This window comes from Melanotaenia boesemani, chromosome 15, assembly GCF_017639745.1.
Source record: "Melanotaenia boesemani isolate fMelBoe1 chromosome 15, fMelBoe1.pri, whole genome shotgun sequence".
In the NCBI taxonomy this organism is placed as follows: Eukaryota; Metazoa; Chordata; class Actinopteri; order Atheriniformes; family Melanotaeniidae; genus Melanotaenia; species Melanotaenia boesemani.
This window is the reverse complement of record NC_055696.1, coordinates 9,542,501-9,566,047: the sequence shown is the minus strand read 5'-3', so window position 1 is coordinate 9,566,047 and position 23,547 is coordinate 9,542,501. Positions and strand designations below refer to the sequence as shown.

General features: G+C 36.7%; 1 protein-coding gene across 5 annotated transcripts in view; it reads right to left on the bottom strand.

Moving 5' to 3' along the window:
- The window catches only part of nrxn2a (neurexin 2a), a 134,264-nt gene that overhangs the window by 39,159 nt on the left and 71,558 nt on the right, over positions 1-23,547 (bottom strand). For all 5 annotated transcript variants that reach the window (XM_042008451.1, XM_042008455.1, XM_042008452.1 and 2 more), the window contains one exon: positions 21,409-21,528. In XM_042008451.1, the coding sequence (XP_041864385.1) occupies positions 21,409-21,528 (120 nt within the window). The remainder of the gene's footprint in view (positions 1-21,408; positions 21,529-23,547) is intronic.

The window sequence follows — 23,547 nt, the reverse complement described above, 5'->3', positions numbered from 1 at the left end:
TCTTCATGTTTCAGCTTCTGCTTTCCGTGGCTGTACTTAGTTCAGACTTTTCTTTTTTATGGTTCAAACATGGTGGACTAAGCTGACACATGTTAGAACAGGGGCGACCCTCTCTACCTTCAAGAATCTATTGAAGACTAATCTCTTCCAAAGACACCTCTTCTCCTAACACCTTTTAGATGCTTACACACCTAGCTCACACTCACTTTTCCCATCTTTATGTGCTCTTCTTGCACTCTGTCCTTTAAATGGTTTTAGTACTTAAAGAGAATATACTATTTTTTAAATTACTTTCTCTGAGCTTGAGAGAGTGTTTAAAGCCACCACTGACTTTAAAACCCTGAAAAATCACCACCTTGGCATTTTGTTTCACGTCCACTAGGTCTGAAACTACTGTATGTCATGCAGCGAGGTGTTCAGATACAAACATTTTGCCTCCTCATCTTCATCTCCTTCCAACTTCACTGTCAATTCATGCTGAATTCCTTGTGCCACAAAACTGGGAAGTTTAAATTCTTGCTCTTTTCTTTGCTATTGACAGCAAATTCCCATCAAATTCACTGAAGAAATATATGAACTAATAGTGCACTGTCAGTACTTTTCTAAGTGTTTATATCCAGATTAAAAATACATTTTGTCTGCATAAACCAGCCTCTGCTTTTAGAAACAAAAACTTTGGTTAAAGGTTTCTTATCATTAGCAACATTTATTATTAGCAGCTAGACACCTGGAAAAAAAAAGCACAGCTGATTCAACTGATAGTGAAGCTCAGTGTTTATAAAGCCAATATGTGACAGAGGAATAGGTTCATGATTTTGAAATGCCCAGCAGGTTTCTTCTACCTCTAACATAACAACACAACAAAACATGACTCTGAATAAGATTTTGAGAAGATGGATCAGCACCAGCTAACTGTAGCTGTTATAAAAACATGGAAAATGTGAGTTTGTGACAATAAACCCATCAGTTGAATATATTTCAATTTGGAGAGAGGAAGTATGTGCATGTTTTGCTGTGTGTACTAGTTGAAATGGAAGGACAGGTCTCAACTGAGGCATAAGTCGTAGAAGTGAAGGAGGTGGGTGTGGGGTCTAGTTTCTCACTACACATTGCAAAAAGATAAAGAATTAGAAGAGCTGTAAAATCAAAAAGTCGTAACTTCTCTCATTTTTGATCATTTTTGGTCATTTTGACCAAGGTACACAGGGACATTTCACGAAGACATCAAGAATGTGAAGACATGCCTTTGTTTATTCTTAGCCCAGGATTATGTATTTATCTCTTCCATTATGTCTTCTGTAAGTTGATCAAATATTAGTATATCATCTACGTATGTATTCATTAGCAGTATTACATTTTCAGCTGTTGGGCCACAGATTTTTGATGTGTGAGAGGCGGATATTACGATAATCTGAACTTTGTACAAACATTTTTCATTGTTAACTCAAGAAACAAAACAAAGGAACAAATTCAGCAACATGATGAGGGATGCAGGGAACTCAGTGTGCAGGAGAACTGAACAAAGAGCTGGTTAAACTTAGTCTGAACTGCAACGTAAATGTTAGTTCTGTGTGTTTTTTTCCTGGACTACCAACACTGCATCACTGGCGAGGAAAGCCCAGCAGTGCCTCTTCTTCTTGCACAAACTCAAGCGGGCAAGAACCCCACCACCCATTATGACCACATTCTACAGAGGAACCATTGAGAGCATCCTTTCCAGCTACATCACTGTGTGGGGCGGGAGATGCACTGACTACAACAGGAAAGCCCTGCAGCGCGTAGTGAGCACAGCTGGAAGGATCATTGGTGCACCACTTCCCTCCCTGAAGGACATATACACCACCCAGCTCACCCACCTTACATCGCGGTGAGCGGTTAGGATGCTGAACTCTCTCCCCTCTCCACCCTCAGCTCCTTCCACAAGCTAAAAATCCCCTGCCCACCTCAAAAGAAAAACACTCTGGACTCTGGAACCCTCTAACCCACTTGAGAAAGGCTGTAGTTCATAGTACAAGGCTGTGGGGGGCGCTACAATGATTAAAGAGTAACACTCCAGAGCTAGAACCAGACCTAGCGCATGCACAGATAATGACATATCTGCTTTCTCCTGCTGTTGCTGGTACAGTAGCGCAATACTGTGTTGTAAAAGCAGTGCATTTTGGTCCTAAAGCTTTACACAAGCCAGGACTGTCTGGAGCAGAACCACAACACAGCTGGTCACGGATGCCATTATTGTTGTTGTGTTTGACGCATGCTCATCACACTGATGTCATATCCTCTAGTACTGTGGTTATGCTGTCCTCACAATACCACAGACGGTAGAGGTCTCAAACCTATCCACATTGATACCTGGTTTCAGATGTGATCGGTTTCATGGAGGCTAATCCCTGGCTTCGTGGGGATGAAAGGGTGGATTGCTAAAATACTTTTACTGCAGTTCGGCGTCGTGGGGATGGCCCCGTTTGCCACTTTGCACACCTTTGCTGCTATTACTGACTGCCTTTGCACTACTATACATAACATATACATACAACTCTTTGCTTGTACAAAGTACCACAACTTACACATACAACTTTCAAATCAAACTGTTAACTCCTTATTGTTATTGTCACAGTTAACCTTAGGATCAGTTTATGCCTTAAATCTTTACACTTTATTTATTATCACTGTGCAATGTCAGATATTTGTTATGTCTGTGCAATTTTTATTTTTAATGGTTACTTCAGTGTTGAAATGTCCTGTCCTGTCTTCACCATGGGAAAAAAGTAGGAAACATAATCTCGATTCCTTTGTATGTCTTGTACATGTAAAGAAATAGACAATAAAGCTGACTTTGACTTTAACTTCTACTTATGTTACTGAAACTTTGTTTTTTACTGAACATTAATTGTAGTATTGCTGTGTGTTACAAAAAGATATCACCCAATTTTAATAACACAGTTGGTAATTTTGATGATGATTTATGGACCAATTACCAAACAAGCAGAATGACGATGACATTGAGAGAAACCATTTAAAAAACTATAAAACCTGAACCACACGAATTATCACTGAATTTTCCTTCAGCTGCAAGGACAAAAATAACATTTACTCCTCATTGGAAGATTCTGCTGCTGCACAGCTTCACAAACTAAAATACTAAAAAAACAAAAAAACAACATGGTGAATTTATCAGTTCTGCTGTATCACCGCACATAACACATTAACATAAATCTATGACATTTTGCATGGAGTATTTACTAAATAAGGTCATATTGCCTTTTATAAGAGAAGAAAATCTTTAAATCTCTCCAACAATATTCCCTTACAACATTTCCTGTCATTGAAAGCTGGTTTTCAGCCATGTTGCTATACCATACACAAAAAACCTTTGATGTAGCTTTGATGCAAACCAAGCATGTCTGGAATCTAGCATGGTTATAAATTAAATTTAAAACGTGATAGCCCACAGCAAAGTAAAATCACACACGTGTGACTTTTGTAAGCTAAAAAAGAGTAGGTATTCTGGCGTGGATTAACTCTTATTCCAACAGGCAGAGATCTACAAAGTTATGATGGCAATTCTTCAGGTTGAGATTTACTTTTTCCCCCTAGTAATAAAGATGTTGATTTGTCTAGCTGGTTGCATAAACATTTATAGAAACATCCACACAGCTCCTCCTCTAGGAAGGTTGCTTATCAAGTAGGCTCCAAGTATCTTTACTGAAACAGTCCTTATGGATATCAGAACTGATGTGAATGGGAACAAAAATGACATCTCACTGTTAAGTTGTTGCTAGCCTCAGAGTGGACTGTTCAAAATTAGTTCATGAAGTATTGTATCTGTTCCCCAAAAAACAGTGGCACTCATTGGGCACTGATCACAGACAATGAAAAGAATCAGATCAGATGACAAATGAATACATACGTGTGTCACAAATATAACTGCATTAAAGGAAATATGCACAAGGGACGGCAGCTAACCTCACAATAGAGGGGAGGCTTAGTAGATTGTGTTATTATTCAGTGAACATTGAAGAACGTCAGTGATAAATCTATCACATGAAATGGGAGCAAAGGAAAAAAAATGTAGGTTTTCTTTTGCTGATCATGCAGAGACGAGAGCTTTGTTGTACAATGACCAGAGTATGAGCCAGGAATAGAGAGGAGGTGACAAAGAGAAGAGATATATAGAGAGAGAAAAAATCAAAAGCCAAGAAATGAAGGGTTTGTGTGTGCAAGAGAAATAGATTCAGGAACAGAGAGATTCCTGGTACATCTGTGAGATGTATATAGTGTGTGAAATGTGCAGCCTGGTTTTCTGATACAGTTTAAATCAGCACAAACAAATTATAACTATGATAGAAATTAACTCGAGCTTTAGTACACACAGTTTGTTGGTTTGCTAGAGAAGGAACATAATTCATATAACATGCTGCAGTGCATGCAGACTGCAAAATGTCGAAGTAGCTGGAGATAAAATCAGGTTGCCAGTTGCTGCATCAGAAAAAAAAGAAAGCAAGAACAAAAAGAGAAAATCTGGGCTTGAAATGACACCAATTCAATACATTGTTTCTGCTAGTTTGAGTCCATTTAGGTTCAGTTCAGTTTTCTTTTAATTTTTACACTAATTACATGAATATTTGTGTATGTAGATAAAATTTATATTAATATTCGTTTTTTGGGGGCAAGACTGATCCATTTGAGTCTGAGCGCTGCATGAATGCATCTCAATATCATGAGATCAAAGTGGCATCTTTTAGACTGACAAATGAGGAGAAATTTAACTTTGTTTAAGGCTTTTCTTTGTCTCAACATCCCACTTTGTGAGTTCTGGCAGATCAGAACTTTTCTCTACAAATAAAATCATGCAGCTTACATTCAAATTTACCTTCACTCATCAACAACACCCATGTAAACCTTTGGAGAATGAAAGTTTATACCTTGCTATACTTAATCATCATGTTACTTAGAGGAATCTTTAACCAACATCTTTACATACAGTTGATGTGACAAACAAATATTCTCCTGTAGCAAGTAGCAGATCAAATTTCAGAACTTCATGTTCTTTTTTCTCCCTTGAATGCCATTTAAAGATAATAATAATAATCTAAAATAAACACATAGCAATATTACATCAAACTGACTCATAACGTGTGTGTGTGTGTGGGTGGGTGGCTTTGCACATGCTCTTTGATGTGATAAACCAAGTTTTTCTTATATTTGTTGAAATGTACATTTACAATTATTTAAGTAAAATAAATCAACAATTCAAATATGTTTGCACATCACTCTTTTAATATGTAAAGAAAACATCTCCACAAACATACTGGGAAATGCTGAATGCTTATACCTTTTAGTCAAGATGACAACGCATAACTACTTATAATGGTTCTGTTGTTTGCTGCCGTGTAGAATATTGCAGCTGTCTTTGTGCCTTGTTGTATTATATTTCCTTAAACTGATCTGATGAATGCCAATTTTATATGGATCGTAAGTTTTAATAGGCCACAGAAGTGGGCTGAAGAAAGTCAGGGATTTGTGCAGGAGCTTTTAATAGGCCACAGAGGCATCTCCAGCTGCTGAAGACAGCAGCTAGTTCTCTAGCTTAGGGGAAAAGACAGTCATGACCTCAGGTATAGAAATCCATCTTACACGGAAAATATCAAGAGTGATGTATAGTCTGCAGTTTCATACTGACTGCATGTGAGGCTGTTCTTTTTGCTCGTATGACCATGTGACTCAGTGTGAACAATGATAATCCAAGGTGACACACCAGGGTAGAAAAAAAATCTCCGTGGTCTTAAATGTAACATCATAACAAAGTGTGAAATTATAGTGACATTTTTCTTTTAATAAATAACTTGCATGTTTTAACTTCATGTCGTGGCAGTGGGACAAAGAGACGCTGATATTATAACATGGCTATTGCAACTGCAGAAATAGCTTCACAAGCTAGAACCCTGCATTGTATTTTTGAGGTGGTTTTTGTATGTTGATTTCTTCCTGACTAGATGAAATTATTTTGCAGTTTCAGCTGATGTATAAACAGAGCAAAAACAATCCATCTTAAATGAGCTGAAAATCTTTCATGCCATATAATCGGATTAATTGGGACTGATTCTAATTGGACTTGTTTACTTTCTCTTTGAAATGCCTTGAGATTAAATTTGTTGTAAATTAGTGCTAAGTAAATAGATTGAATTGAACTGAAAGCTGCAGACCATACAGCTGTCGTTGGACTGGCCATTAAGGAGTGAAAATGCAGGGTGGCAGAAATGTGCTGAATTTTGTGATCAATAAGAAATCATTCAAATTGCTAAAGTGGTTCCCGTCTTAACAGGATACATCACCATTGCAACTTATCCTAGATCCATCCATCCATCCATCTATATGATTATAATTCCTGCAAATAGGAACTGGTTCCATTAGGGAGACTGAAATCAGGAACATAAAGATTCAGGAACAACTTAAGTCTAAATGATTCTTCCACCCTCCCACTGATATGCAACCATGTTTACTAAAGAAAAAAATTAAACAGACAAAAAAAAAAAAAAAAAAAAAAAAAAAAAAAAAAAAAAAAAAAACTATGGTGCTGTGCAATCTAAGGTCAAATGTTAAAGACCTAATTATTTAAACATGCCAACAACAGGTTTCAGATTAGGACGAGACAAGTTACCAATGTCACCTACTCTTAGTTTTGTGTGAACCTTGGTATTAAGGGTCTAACTTTTCATTCAGTTTGACTAAGGTGATAGCTTGTAATGCTGACTCGAATCCTGGGTCCATTGCTCTGCTATGCTTTGAAAAGTTTTTTCAAGCATCATTTACTAAACAAAGTCACATTTTCATTGATGTTCATCACTTTGAATAATTTAAAAAATGATTACTGTGGTTACTTTGTCAATAAAATGTTGAATCTACCTTAAACGGCTTGATTTCATTCAAGAGTCAGAACTGCTTTAGTCTTTTGCTTTGAATGTCCCAACATTTTTTAAAAATTAAATCTAACCAGGTTAATATATTTACTATTAAACAGATGGTGCGCACAGTACGCCTTACAATGAACAGTGGAACTGAACATATGACAAATGAGTCACGACATATGATTATTTATGATGCATTACGAAGGCTTGAATCTCTGTGTTGCTTCAAAGCTAAGCAAACCTCAAAGCCAGACCTGCATTATAGCTACCTGATTATTTTAAAACACATCAAATGTGATGTGATTAATCTCTGAAAAAGAGTTTATGTATGCCGAACAACATATGTAATCTGATTTGAGCTAGCACTTTAGAGTTTGAAATGTGTAACATGATGTTGTAGATCTTCAAATCAACGTGTAAACACAAGCATATGTCCATGTTGACGAAACAACAGAGTGTGTTCAGTGGGAGGCTTGTTCAAGTCCGATGCAAGACAGAGAGATACAGAAGATCCTTCCTTCCAGCAGCTATCAGGCTGAAGAACAAAGCCCTTAATTAATTAATGTGATTGTTTTACTTTACTAAAAAAAAAAAAATTACTACTACTATAATATTGAATTTCCCTTTGGGATTAATAAAGTATTTTTCATTTCATTCATTTCATGTTGTGCATTATAGAAAACGCAATGACGTTAATGCATTGCATATGCACTTCTTCCTGAATTCTTCATGGCAGTGGCATCAGACAGACTGACAGCTTTACTTTTTTGAAAGGAACAGCAAGTAAATGATGTATAAGTGAGTGTGTCACTTTGTCTGGGAGTGTTAGGGAGAGCCATAAAAAAATCAGAAATCAAGCCAGATAGAGGCAAGCTCTGTATCTGAAGGCCTCTGTGTGTGTGTTTGTATGTGTCTAGTCTTTATGATGTAAACTGAATGTAACCTTTCTCCTCTCACACTGCCCCTGCAGTGTGGACTGGGAAGCCCCAAACTTCCCCAGGAGCAGGCATAGACTTGCTTTCATCTGAGCGTCAGCTGCTGCGTGGTCTCAAGTATCAAGTAAAACCCACCATGTTTCTATGAAGCACAGGGTACAGAGGGACAGTCAGTACGGGGTGGGGACAGACCACTTGGTAATCAAGTCTTGCATAATGTTAGTCCCAAAATCTGATAGTGCTGAAGAGATGATGAACTGAATAACTATCAATGAGAGGCAGTTTATTTAGTGTCACCACACACCCACTACACTCACTGAGCCTCTTAGTGAGCCTATGACCCCACTTTTACACCATTTATTACCATAATTATATGTGCTCTAGGTTACTTCACCTGCAAGCATACTAGGATTGATTCTATGTCTTTGGTTAGTGACAAAGCAAATTTGAAAAAAAAAAATGAATTGAAATAAATGGCCTTTATATGCCAATTATTCTAAAATATCCTCTTTAACAAATTGGCTGTCATTATAACAACAAACTCTCCCCCCTAGTACAAATGAACCCTTTATGGATCTAACTCTGCTCTCTAGTTCCAGATGTACTCTTCTGCTCAGCTCTTATCGTGTTATTATGGGGTCTAAAACTGCCTCTGGCTGTTGAAATCAGTCATCACACAGAGGCTGTTCAGGCTGATACACGGCCTTCCTGATATGTCTTTTTAGGGAATATTTCAGTTTTATTGTTTGCTTAAAATACTGCAATAGAGGATTTCCTCAGTCTACATCTGACACACAAAGTGAGAGGAGGCTGTCTGTTTATTCCTCAAAGTAATTTAGTTTTGGAAAAACAATGTGTTTGATTTATATATATATATATATATATATATGAAATTATATTTACGCACACACTTTCTATTTCAATCCAAGACTTGTATATCATTCTAGATGCCTAATCAAACCTTTATGAAGACATTTGGAACACATTCTATGGGTTGGATGAATGAAAAGAGATGACAGATCATTCCTAGATTGACTTTAAAATCATCAATTGACCTATGCATGTTTTTGGACTGTGGGAGGAATCTAGAATAATGGGAGAGAACTCACTTATGCACACGGAGAACATGCATAGAGAACATGGGAAAACAACTCTACACAAAGAAGCCCTTGCCACAATTAAAATCAGAAGTCTGGTCAAATATTTTTCCTGGGAACCTTCCACAGTGAAATGACCTGGAAGTATTCGTTTAGCAGCTACGATAAAAGCTGCTCTCTCGACAGCAGCTCCAGGTAATTGGCAAAGCTCTGTTATACAATAAGTCCTTTCTGCTTGAAGGAGCAGTGGAGGATTCATGGATGTTGACAATGAGTTAATTTCCACAACATAATGTAGTCATTGGTGTTCAACAAAGCAGGCATTTAATACAGACAATACTTAAATTACTGCCATTAAACAAGCTTTTAAAGTGTGCTTTGATTGTGCTACCTTAATACTACGTAATACTACTACTTCTTCTACTAATACCACTACTCATAATAGTAATAATAATAATAATAAAAATAAAAATAATAATAAAAGCAGGGAAGGGATATATTCGATTTAAACACAATGCATAACTGATAACGAAGGACAATCATGCATTAAATACAATACAGACTGTCTCCTCTTTTTAATCTTCTGAGTACAGACATATAGTAGATATATATCATATAGGGCAAATTCCCAAGAAGTTAGTATCACACACATATTACAAAAGCCATCATAAAAGGTATGGAAGTACAACTCACTTAGTAAACAAGAAATGCCACCCTGGTGGTGAGGAACTCAAACAATGGCTGCACGGAGATGCTTGATTTCCTTCTCTAACTGTGCTTTGAACCCCTCTGTGGACAGAGTGAATGAAGTGTGTCCTAAAACGATTTGGATATTACTTCTAACTCTGTTAGTCACTGGGACATTGGCAAAAGATTGAACTCCCTCTCCAGCATTCAGTGTTTGCAGAGTGAGTCATAAGAGACCATGACTAATCATGAAATAACCTGTCGCATATCTGAGTGAATCTGGCAGTGTGGCTTGTATTTTCCAATCTGTTAAACATAGCTTAGCACAGCCTGTGTCTGTTTGCATTCTAATGAGCTATCAGCCTGCATTAAATTATCCTGATCCGTGACACTTTAACCAAAAGTTGCAAGAGGTTAGAGAAGCAACATCTAGTTGCTTTAAATAATGAGCAGGTTTGTTTTTTTTTTTAAATAAAAACTACTGATTGCTAATGATGTAAGTTCTTGAGGCTAATGAGAGCTTTAAGGCACTGGCTACTTATCATGTTTGCAGCTATGCCACCTGCTCTGTGAGCCTCTAAAGCTCCTCTTAATGGAAATCCAAGTATTAGATTAAATACTGGAGCAAAGCTCTGGACACAAACAGTGAATGTGTCAAAATAAAAGTTCACAGTGACCGATTTTTAGGAAAAACAAAAACTTAAATATTAATTAAATTATTTCAGTCTAGCAGTCACCATATTGTGATTTGAGATGAACAGATGATAACCCAATTGAAGACTCTGCACAGAGAGAGATTTATAGCAAAACAACACAACCTCAGTAAAACTCAGGAAATACATTCTGCTAATCCTACGGGACGAAAAAGTGATTTGCAATGAGGTACTTTCCAGATGTGATTTCCTATCCTATATAGAAACAAAAAAATGGCTACAAAAATCTTCAATGCACTAATGGCTAGACATAAGACCTGCAGATTTTCTCAGATAACAGCCAGAAAACCATCAGGCTCACAAAGGAATGTTATTGCCATTCAGCAGACACATAGCTTGTACTATTATTCCTGTAAGCTCATTAAGGATGACACTGAATCATTTGCTATTGAAATCCATGCCCTGCAGAGCATCACTGACCTTCCTTCCATTGTTTTTCTTCCATTATTGAACTGTTACAGCAATACACAGTAAACACTCACCATTTTCACCACCTTTTGTTAAAGGAAACACTACCAGTACTTCTGTGCCATAAAATCCCATAATCCCACAAGCCCTGGGCTTTCCACATTGCTTGCATCACATTCAAATGCTCTGCACCAGTGTACTTATAAATGCCACTTTAAGATCTACTGAGAGAGAAATAGCTTACAATAATTTGTTTTAGGTAAAAATGAATTCACTTTAAGTATTTCATATGAATCAAACTTAATTATTTTGGTCAGTGATTGCAACTTAGTTCTGTTGATGCAATTAACTTAAAATCAAGAAAATTGCAGAACCAACTTAAATGAATTGATTCTAGTTGATTCCAGTGATTGAATTATGTTTTTTTTTTTCAAGTTAATTCACAAAGTTATTTCAACTAGTCAGACCTATTCAAATTGTGCAAAGATGGCAGATTAATGGGAAATGCATACTCAGCAGGAATTTAACCTTTTATCATTTCTACCCTATAAATTTGTGTAATGTGCTTCACTGCCTGTGTTATGTTTACATTTGGACAATGTTGTGGGATATTTTGTTCTGTTAAAATGTGAAAGTTGGCACCTTGAATGAAAATGGGGGTATAGGGAGTGACATTGCCCACCATCTATTGAAATAATGCTGTTAAATGATGTGTAATATTGTTGTTTTGTCTCAATATTTCTTACTGCAGTAAAATACTCTCATTTTAGAAACTACATATGTGAAAGTATACAATAAAATACTTTCTTCTCCCTCTGTATTATTAAGTATAATGTGAATATTAAGTTATTTTGGCATAAATTAAAGTTTTCATCAGGAACAACTTGAATCTTTTATGTTGGAGTTAAACTCAAAGTAATTCAGAGGATTTATTTAAAAGCAACTAAATGATTTGAGTAAGTCTGACTTAAAACTGTAAAGCTGGATAAAAGATATCAAGCACTGGCTAACAGTTTAAACTTTTCATTTAAGTTGATATAAGTGTCACAGAGTTGCTCATAATGAGGTAATGGAAACATTATTGTTATGTGCATTGTGCAAAAATTTGTTTTTCCATTTAACTATTTTGGGGAGACAGTTGGATAAATATGAAATTAAGTTCACCGCTGACAACAGAAGCTTGATAGTGGCTTAAGAGTAGACATTTTTAATTTATTAAAAATATGCCAAAATATTATTGGCACATTTTTATTCATCCTAATAATAATCAACGCACTTTCAGACAAAAATCTGGGTGTTTTATGCTTGGATATATGTATGCATGTTTAGTAAATGCGTTTCTGGCAAGTGCATACAAACAGTTTTTACATATCCAAAACAAAACAAAACAAAACAAACAAAAAAAAACATAAATTACTTGAACTGATAACAAGCAAATGAATTTGGTTAATCCAAAGAACAAAGTCTAAAATTTCATTTGATCACATCCAAAAAATGCAAACTGCCATCACCAAGGCAGGAAACTAAATGGGATTCATAAGAAAAAACACTTTGGATCAACTTCAGAACTCTGTAGGGTTGCATGTACAACAGATACCACTGCACTTTCATGCGGCTATCACTTGCTTTTAGCAGATGAGCAGATTGCCAAACATCACTAAGTAAGGCTTAATATCCAAAGATGACAAAACACAAACAAAAATCCCCCCAAAAAAACATTCAGTTAAAATATTGTGGCCTGAAGTCTCAAATGCAACTTTACATCTCTGTCATGTTTGAGTAAGGTCAAAAGTTGAAAATTACTCACAGTATAACACTTCTTTAAAAAACTTAGAATGGTGGTACACACTGAAGTGTGTTCATGCAACATGCATTTTCCTAAATATTGTATTAACCAAGAGGAACATAAAACTACCAAGATGTGGGCAAAATGTTGGCACGTTGAGCATTCTCAGCTGAGCAGGAAGGGTTTTTGTTGTTATTGGAGGGGAAGCTGTGGTTGAAAACGTTGCTTTCTGAACAACAAACAACAGAGAGCTGAGAGGTGACAGCCGTCTGACCGCGGTGCTCAGAGTGAGAGTGCTGTGACTGTCTCTGTAATAATTAAAATTTTAGAGAAAAAATGAGGGGCTGCTCAGTGGTGTGGTGGTTAGCACCGCAGCCTCACAGCAAGGAGATCAATGGTTTGAATCTCGGCTTGGGGGCGGTTTGGCCCTTAAGGGCTTTGCCCTTTCTGTGTGGAGTTTGCATGTTCTCTCCGGGTACTCTGGCTGACTGGCTTCCTCCCACCGTCCAAAGACATGTTATGTTAACTGATTACTTTAAATTCTCCCTGGGTGTGTGTGCGAGTGTGAATGGTTGTTTGTCCCCTATGTGTTGGCCCTGTGATGGACTGGTGACCTGTCCAGGGTGTACCCTGCCTCTCACCTGTTAATGCTGGGATAGGCTCCGCTTACCTGCGACCCGTAATAGACCAAGCAGTACAGAGAATGAATGAGTAAAAATGACTTATTTCCTCTGTTCTGAAGTTTCTTGTAAGAAGACACCCGCTTGCAATCACAGTTTTTAAATCTTAACTCTGTATTTCATTTCATCCAATGATTATTTAATGATTTCTTTTAATGCGAACCTCAGACATTTGAATTCTCAAATAACTGACAGCTAATTTATTTACTGTATTCTCTCTGTTTGATGTATGAACAGTTAACACATATATGCTCTTTTTAATATCCACCAAACAGCAGTAAATGTAAGATTTAGTAAATTGAAGTAAGCTATTTCAGTAATCCCTTCTTCTATTTGCGTATCCTAGGATTGCTATTTATCAAAAATAATTGGGTCACATGAACTGAAATCTCTTATTGTGTCCACTCATAATCTTATATATGCAGCTGGCAGAAGAGCATCATCAGTTTCCTTTTAGAGATGCAACTGCTTTAGCTCCTTGACAGCTTATTAAATAGTATGAGTCACTGTGGAAGTGTCACTAGGATCAGCATCAGCATAGCGTCCTATCAGATCTTACTGAATAGAGTTTAAATCATTGATGTCACCCATCATAAATAGGAAAACTTTAAATTAGTAATTAATCATAAATATTACAGTTTCTATTGTCTCTAATATTATTAAATGTCTGAGAATTTCCTCACACAGAACAGCAAATATGTCATCTTTGTTTTAAATGTTTTACTGTGAGAAACTGCAAGGGCAGAAGCCAAAACAGGTGTTAAAAGGAACATTATTTCCTCAGGTACCTCTTTTCCATGTAGTTGTAATTCTTGTAATTGTCAAGAAATCAGGGGTTAGTCTCTACAGCCCTGTAATCTCTGCCAGTAGTATAACAACATTCCTAAAGCTTTTCTACCATAGTACTGTAGCAACTGAGTGGTGCAGTCATGGGCTCGGTGTTTCTACATTACTCTCAGAGAGAGGAAATCTGGCAGAGATGATTAATTGTGGAACACTACGGGTCTCAGTGTTGAACAAACCTGACAAAGTCACCTTGTTACCACTGAAGGAGGATAAAAAGGATTCAGATAAATCTTCTATGGAAAAGGGTGCTCCATGATGCAAATTTTCAATGCAGATGAATCAGCGATGCTGGTTTAATGTAAATTTTTCTCTTATTATGAATGGATCGCTCACACTGTCTGCATGAAGCTTTGTATTCATATGTACACCCAACACAAGTTGAACTATGAACTTCTATACTTAGGTATTTCTAGAAATTCTATCTATGATTTTAGTGATGAACATCAACTATGAGAGCTTCAAAAATATAATAGAATAAGAATAGTACCTTTTAAGGATAATTTAATGGAACTTCAAAATACATAGGTCATGGATGATTTTAAAATTCTGGTACACAAATAATTATCTTGATTGAAATCAGGAAGACAGATTAAAAAACAAAACAGCTTTAACACCTACCAATATGATCCAAACACGAAAAGTGAAAAGCTGGTTGCACAATCACAATCAGCTGCACAATCACTGGAAAACATTTTTTCATGAAAGTGAACAAAGCAAAGCAGACAATTGTTCTAATGAACGTAAAACCTTTTTTAACTTTCTGTATGCAGATGGTGAGTGTGTCTTGCATAATGGGGAGGTATCATTATGCAATTATATGCAAAGAGGAGGGTAAGCTCAATCAGAAAATGGACTTTACCCACAGAAGAGAGCAGCACAGAATCATGGGAGGACCTTCTTTCTAAAATCCTGCAAAGGAATTCTGCAGTCTGTCCAAATCATTTAGATGTTTTTTTCTTTTTTCTGCAGACTGCTATCCATCTTTTCAAAAACTTAATTAAGATACCAATTTCCACAAGGGAAATTGGATGGATTTTATGTTAGATTGGTTGAAACTGTGAAATGAAAGCTGCTGTGAGAAATACCTGCCTCCATGCCTTACTCATATTCCGTCTCTAAATTGTAATCATTTTAATGGAAACTATTGCTAATCAGAAACGCTTGAACAGATGTGGAATATATAAATCTACACATCTGTTTTAAAGAATTTGCAAACTCAGTGTCATGTCAAGGATTTAAGGCTATTCAAAAGATGGGAATGAACTACAAAGTCCACTCACACGCAAACATGGAAATGGGAGCATTTGCTTTACAGTCTACCTAAAAATGTGCATGCTTCTCATCATGTGGACAGAAGACACAGAGGTCACATTTCTCAAAGATTTTTCTGCTTGATCCCAAGCATCCCTATTTTTTTTATTTTATTCGTATTTTTTACTTTTAGTAGTCAAAACTCAGTGGTGTCTCCTAAGTCTGTTTCCTAGTGGGTCACCATGTTTTGAACAGCAATATGTTTTCTTGAGCCTCTGTCCTGGGGCGCTAGATTAAGGCTGAACCTCTATCCTGGATTATCCGTGTGGCCTCTGGGACACACTCATAATTGTGAATGACTCCACCTGAAATGAAGGTCAAAGGGAAAATAGGATTTTATTGAGCATTCCAACAAAGTACATCCTTTTATACACGTTTCTTTTAAACTTTACAGGAGGACCTTTTACTATTTGAAAATAATCCAACACAATCAAGTCAATCTTTAAGGTAACGTATATATATTTACTTATAATTGAGTAAGGAAATCCAAACTACAGCTTGCTTCGTCATACAGCTGCCCATGCAGTCTGAGTTTGGTCTAAAGTCTATGCAATTGCACTTCCTTCTAAAAAATTCAAACCACACTTTACAGCATTCTTGGAAAAGTGCTGCTCTTTTGGCACAAATAATATTAAGGTTGAGTACAATGCTTGCTAATTGGCACATGTAGAAGCAGAGGAGGAGAGATGCTCTGTTGTGCAGTGTTACCTTGCCTGCAATGCCTGGAGGGTGAAGCATGGGCTCCTTGGAAACTGAACGATTCAGAGAATATGTTGGCTTACAAATTATCAGCGAAGGTGGCTTCCATCCTGAAGATAGATGACTGTGGCAGTTACGAAAAGCCATGTCAGGTGGAATTTCATGTGTTTTTTCACTGTGTGGGGTGCTTATTGTATGTTGACTGACATGGTTGGGATCGAGTGGGAGGACACAAAAGACGAATGGTTAGAGAGTCGCAGGAGCAGTTGCGACCACACTAAGTTAAAACCAGCGGCTGCCCATTATGCCTTTCAACACATTATTGTTGATGTCATATCATAGGTAGCCACACTGCTGTTACCATGGTCACTATGCTTATTTTGTCTTAATGGACAAAATGAAGTTGAAACATGTTTTATATAAATGTATAAAAGGCTCATTAGTTGTACTTTCTTAAAAATGGCATGAATTTGAAATGGTCACATAGACTGCACAGTTGCAAACCACTCTGTTTCTTTCCTTCTGTCTCTCTTCATCCCCCCCAACACACAAATTTATGCATACACAAGCAGGTAATGAATATGGCAAAACAATTATCTGTAACCGCAGAGGTTAACCAATAATTACACACTTCATATGTTTACAGGAAGAAGTGTTGAAAATTGAGCACTGAACGTCATTCCAGATGATTCTGGTGGTGAAACAATGACCCAAAGGTGATAAGCACAGATGTTTATAGCAAGCTTGGTAAATGGATTTCTGTATATGAAATGAGGGGCAACCTCAAAAGAGTTAATTAAAGAAGTAAAACCAATATTAGTGGTTTTACATGTTGCCACCCTAATGAGTTTGTAATAAATTAAATCATGAAAAACTATCTGTAAATTTGCTGTCTAATGCTTGTCTTGCAAGGCTCTTTTGCAGGCTAATACTGATGTTTACAAAACACCGTCCTGCCTACATATTTGTTAGTGTTTTCTCATTACAATCACATTTCCTTTTGTTTTAATGACTTCAGCGATAGCTCAACAAGAAGCATGAGTCTTGTTATGTCCTCCTGAGAAGGACTGATGTATTGGTTTGACCTTTGATATTGGCAAGCCATGCCATTTACCACCTGCATGATTGAGAGTCCTCCCAGAACGTAGAGGGATGAAAACATAAAATACTGCGGTGAAATTGGATTTTTGTTGAAAATGTTGTTCTTGCTGTATTCCAAAAAGTGTCTCTTTCAAGGGCATTTGCATGAATGGTAATGCATATCTGCGGGAACAGAGATGTTGTGGGATATAAAAATCAAAAGTTTTAAATATATGCCAGCTTCTTTTAAAAAAACATAAATACACTGAGCAAACTGTATTTCAGCATGACTAAAAATTGAGGTCTGTATTCATTATAGTTCAGACAGAGAGATCTTTCCTCTCTCCGTTAACTAAATGTTCCAGAATAGTAAATAAATAAACTGAAGTCAGCAACACTTAGAAACAATGATGTAGCCGGAGGCAAATGTTTGAAATGCAGCTTAGATAATGTGATGTACATCATAGGAAGAAACATTACAGCATACATATATATATATATATATATATATATATATCTTTATATATCTATATCCATATCTATGTCTATCTATCTATCTATTTATCTATCTATCTACCTATCTATCTATCTATATATATCTATATATATATAGATATATATATCTATATATATGTACAAAAATCTATTGGGAATGTTTTCTACCATGCTGTCTGTCAGGATGAGTTTTATGGTTTTTACTGTGAACTTGTAATTGGAGCTGAACAACAACAACATACCAATGTGAGGCTCTCATCTAAAATTCTTTTCAAGGTTAATAAAGATGTTTTTGTTGTTTACGTAAGAGGACAAGTTGCTGGAAGTCTATTTACTTTAAGAAACAAAGAACTGACTAGAACTATTATCTGTGTGCTGCAGGCACAGAAATGAAAAACAGCTCAGTGTCTGCAAATTTTAGTGGTTTAAAAGTGAACACAAAAGGGCCGATTTGATGAAATACTGACGAGATGTGTAGCTCAATACATGCAAGCAAACAAAGACATGTAAGAGTCTTTAAAAAATATTTTTAAACATTCACTTGAAAAAAATCATGTTGCATAAAATAGGTCCAACTCACATGTTGTTAAAAGGGAAAATAAAAAGCCTGCTTCACAGTAAACAAAAACTTATTTTCTACAGAAAAATTAAAAATTCAGATTTGAGTGTACTCTCCCATTGTTGTCTTTTGCCATTATTTCTGTTCATGGACAGAATTTCTTGGTTTAGCTAGGGGACAGGACAGGGTCTCTGCTTTTTGCAGATGATTTAGTCCTGTCTGCTGGCTCACCGGAGCGTTCTGCAGCGTGTGAAGTGACTGGGAGGAGAATCAGCCCGTCCAAACCCAAGACCACGGTCCTCTGCCAAAAAAGGGTGGTGTGTCCCCTACGGGTTTGGAATGAAATATTGTCCCGAATGGAAAAGTTCAAGTATCTCAGGGTCTTGTTTGCAAGTGTGGGGAGCTCAATAAGGAGCTCAGTGCAGAATCCACAGTGATGTGGACTCTGTATCAGTCTGTTGCAGTGAAGAAGGAGCTGAGCTAAAAGGCAACGCTCTTGATTTGCGTTAATAATGTATGATTTTATTGTGATTTTTTAATATTTTCTTCTGACTTTTACTACTTCTGAATGCTTTCTCTGCACCATCTGTATTGTTTTTGCTTGACGCCTCTTTGGTAAGGTGTTCATGACACATCCCGCCAGTAGAAGACCCTGGGGAAAAACCTAGGCCACACTAGAGGGAGTACATCTCTTGGTTGGCCTAGGAAGTCCTTGGGATCCCCCTGGACAAGCAGGAAGAAGTGGCCAGGGAGAGGAAAGTCTAGACTTCCCTTCTTAAGCTGCAGAGGATTGATGGATGGATGGATGAATGGATGGACGGACGGATGGATCAAAATATTATGCTGTAATTTGGAAGTCCCACTGATAATGATATAATAACTACTAACTAAGTACCTAATAATTAAATAATATATAAATACAGTATCTCACAGAAGTGAGTACACCCTTCACATTTTCGCAAATATTTCATTATATCTTTTCATGGGACAACACTATAGAAATTAAACTTTGTTATACCATGGTCTGGGCGACTACTTGAATCTGATTGGCTGGAGGGTGTCCATTAAAAAGTGATAATGGACCCCTATGAAAGAAGTTCCAGTCAAATAGACTTATTGCTGTAAATTATTGCGCTGACTAAACTCTAGTTGGTAACTGTGGCAACAGAAACTCAGATACCAGGCAGCAGACACGCCAGATCAGAGCAGCCTGCAGGCTTATTGAACAATGTAGGAAACTATCTGTGGAATTTGACTGTTTGAAACAAAATGTCGCATCATCCACTGGACACACAAACTGTAAAAGCTGAACCCGCCCTCTGAAATGACACTTTGTGTGAAGTAACATAAAGTTAAGCAATCATCTCCCTTCCTTCCACTGATCAGGTCTAATACAACAGCTGCGGCCGACCGAGCTGCAGGTTCTGTGTCAGAGCCGGTTACCTTGGCAATGCATCACAACAAAATAGTCCACTCAGACGCTTCTTGTGAAAAACTTACGATTTTACCGGTAAAAACCAACATTAAAGCATTAATAATTTATTTAATACTTCTTTCTTTCTTAATGGACCATGGTATATAAGCGGGATAATGCCCTCTGAGGTGGCTATTATAATAAATTAATGGACTTCGTCTCCGCGTCGTCCATTAATTTATGATAATGGCCACCTCCTCGGGCATTATCCCTTACATATACACTACACCAAACTATAAAAACTAAACTTTGATATTATGTATGCCAAAGTTTAATTTCTATAGTGTTGCCCCATGGAAAGATATAATGAAATGTTAGCAAAAATATGAAGGGTGTACTCACTTCTCTGAGATACTGTATAGAGAGGCTTTCATTATACATCTGAGAGCAAATAACCAGGCACTACAGATGTAGATGAGGCAGATGTTATGCTCAGCTGTACAGTATTTGACAGTAAAGGATGTAATAAAGTAAACAAAGACTTTAGGCTAAATAAATACATGACACTAAACACTAAAATTTCAAGCGACTTGGATACAGAAAGTAGATTATACAAAGTAAAGGAAGTAACCTTGAGTAACTGTGCAACATCTACTTTAGTTTATTCATTACCTAAACTTGCTAAATTCTCCACTTAGAACCCAAATGCAATCAGTGTGAATAAAAGTGCTTGTAATCATCAATGGAGATATTTTGTTTCTTCTTAGATCTTCTGTTCCTAAATACATGACTTTCTTGCTAGTGGTGTGATCACCAAATCATTATCAAAAAGACCCCCTACAGAGTTTTGAGTGCGTAATGTACTTTTCACTCTTAAAACAATGTTGCATAACAGCAAATTTTGATGATTACCATAAAGGCACAGTTCTTGCAGTTATTCTAAATGGCTCTGTAGCAAATGAAGCTTAGCTTGCAATGACTGGACTGATAAACGTAATCTTTGGCTATTATAAAAATTAAAAGCTTCGGGTAAAAGTTGGGTCTATTATCTTTACATTATAGACTCTTTATAATGGATGCTACAGTTAGAGAAGATGATTTTAGGAAGTGGTGCTTTCAATAAATACTGAATCAATATACATGTTTGTATTACCGGTTTACATTTTATGCAACAGTGCATTTTTTTTTAAAATAAAACATAACACTACTTATAAGAACAAATAACTGTAGTCATCAATAATGCGCTGCCTCACTTTGTTGCTTTTACAGAGCTTTTTCTGTAGTGAGTGCATCCTTTACACCAGGGCTACTCAGTTTAGTCCTACAAGGGTTCCAGCAAGGTTTTCAATGTATTCCAGCTTCAACACACCTGAATCAAAATAAATGGATCTAACAGCATCAAATTCTGCACATTGACTCATTAATTTGAGTCAGGTGTGTTGGAGCTGGGATACATAGAAAACCTGCTGGAAAGCTGCCCTTGTTCGACATTACACACAGAACACCATTTATTTATCATTTTGCAAAACATATGATGAACCTTCAGAATCTTAACATTCATAAACAAACTGTAAGAAACTGATTTCAATTCACAGAAAAGAAAAGAAAAAAGTATAGCTTTTTAAGGGTTAAATTCCTTTAAATCTTCTTTTATTTATTTAGTTATTTGTTTTTTAGTAATATATTCTGACTTCTTTCTTGATGGTACAATATGATCTGTATCATCTCACTGATAAACTCCAAAGGTGTTTGCATGAATTCTACCCAGTGAAGCGTAATACACTTTTACTCACGGTCACTGCAGAAAGGTCCCCCGTAGGTGGTCATGGTGCAGTCACAGGAAAAGCCCTCCCACAGCTGTAGACACACACCTTGATGGTGGCAGGAGTCCTCTGTGCAGGTTGTGCTGGGACCTGCAGGGCGCAGCAGATTAACCCGGGCCTTTTTACTTTAGTTTATGCATGAGAATGTAAGTGAAAAAAAAAAAAAAAAAAAAAAAAATCTACTTTCTGAATTAACTGCTGCAAAATGTGACCTTCTCTTTTATTCTTCAGCTCAAATGTAGCTGTTCAAGATTATCTTAAAGAAAGAAAGACAGAAAAATCATGCTTATCATATAAATAGTGTTTAAAATCACTAAGATCACTGTGGGGGAAAAAAAAGATCATTAAATTCAGTTTAATTCAACTTTATTTGCATAGTTCCAATTCAATCATCTCAAGACAAAGATACAGACCAATCTGATTTAATTCAATTCACTGTAATCCAATCATAATACAATTAAATGAAAGTATTATATAATCTTCATTAGTCCAGTTCATAATACTTAATTTAAGATTGCATTGAATCTTCAATTGCTAATTTAACCCCTCATCCTGAGCAGACAAGAAGCAGCAAGCAACAGTGGAGAAAAAAACAAACAAACAAACAAACAAACAAACAAACAAACAAACAAACAAACAAAAACTCTTTTAACAAGAAGGAAAAACCTCCACCATAACCAGACTCGGGAAGAACGTCCAACTGTCTCAACCTTTTGGGGGTGGAATTGGATTATACACTGCCTGGCCAACAAAAGGTTGCCATTTAATTAAGCAAACAGGTGCAAACCTCCTTTTGGATAATTGCTGCATTGGTGATTATCTTTCAGTTAGCAACAAGTTATTTAACCCAAACTGATGCAATGAGTAGCTTCTTTTTTCCATGTGAAAAGACACATCCTGTCTTTATCTGTTTAAGGAGGGTCACATCATCGTCATGCATCAAGCAGAGAAAATATCTAAGGAGATGCAAAAACTACTAAAATTGGGTTAAGAACTGTCCAACGCATTACTGAAAATTGGAAGAATAGTGGGGAACCATCGTCTTCCAGGAAGAAATGTGGTCGGAAAAAATCCTGATGACATAAATGTTTGGTGAAATTGAACTGAAGAAAAACAACAGTAGAACCCAGGACTATGTTTAATAGTGAAAGTAGGCACATTTTCACACGCATAATGCGAAGGAAACTCAAGGGATTTGCACTGACCTGCTTGGTAGTCCTAATAAAAAGAGCATAAAGATTGGACCATGATGAAGTGATGTACCCATAATGCCTAGTGCCTACTGTAAATGCCTGTGAGAGCAGTGCTATGATCTGGGGTTGCTGCAGTTGGTCAGGTCTAGGTTCAGCAACATTATGTGTCAAAATAATGAGGTCAGCTGACTGCGTGAATATACTGAATGACCAGATTATTTCATCAAGGGATGTTTTCTTCCCTGATGGAACAGGCATAGTCCAAGATGACTATGCCAGGATTCATTGGCCTTAAATTGAGAAAGAGTGATTAAGGGAGCATGAGACATAATTTAATCCATGGATTGGGCACCATGGAGTCCAGACCTGAACCCCATTAAGATTCTTTGAGATGGGCTGGAGAAGGCTTTGTACTGTGGTCAGACTCTCCCATCATCACTGGATGGAAATAAATCTAATGAATTTGCAGAAACTTAGGGAAACTATGCCACAGTGAATGTGTGCCATAATCAAAGCTAAAGGTGGACCAAAGACAAAAGCAAACTTATTTTTGTTAGTATCTAATCACTTTGCTACACCATTTAAATCCATTTATGCTGAGGTAATCTCTACACAGTAGGGTGGCCATGTTACTGCCATAAAAAGAACATAAAAGAAGAGAAGTATTCAGATGGTGATGAAGAAGTATATAGAAAACTCAGTAGCTGTGGATGCTGTTTTGTCAGAAATGAAGAATCATATTTATTACAAGGTAATCAGTCATAAAAATCAAAGTTGTTTGGGGAGATGTAGAAAGGGATTGTTTTCAATTTGACAGGTAATTAAACTTACTATTATAGATGCAGTTTGCAGCTAGACAGTGGGTAGAAGACATTTAAGATGGTTGCTATTTAACTTTATTTGATTAAAGAAATAA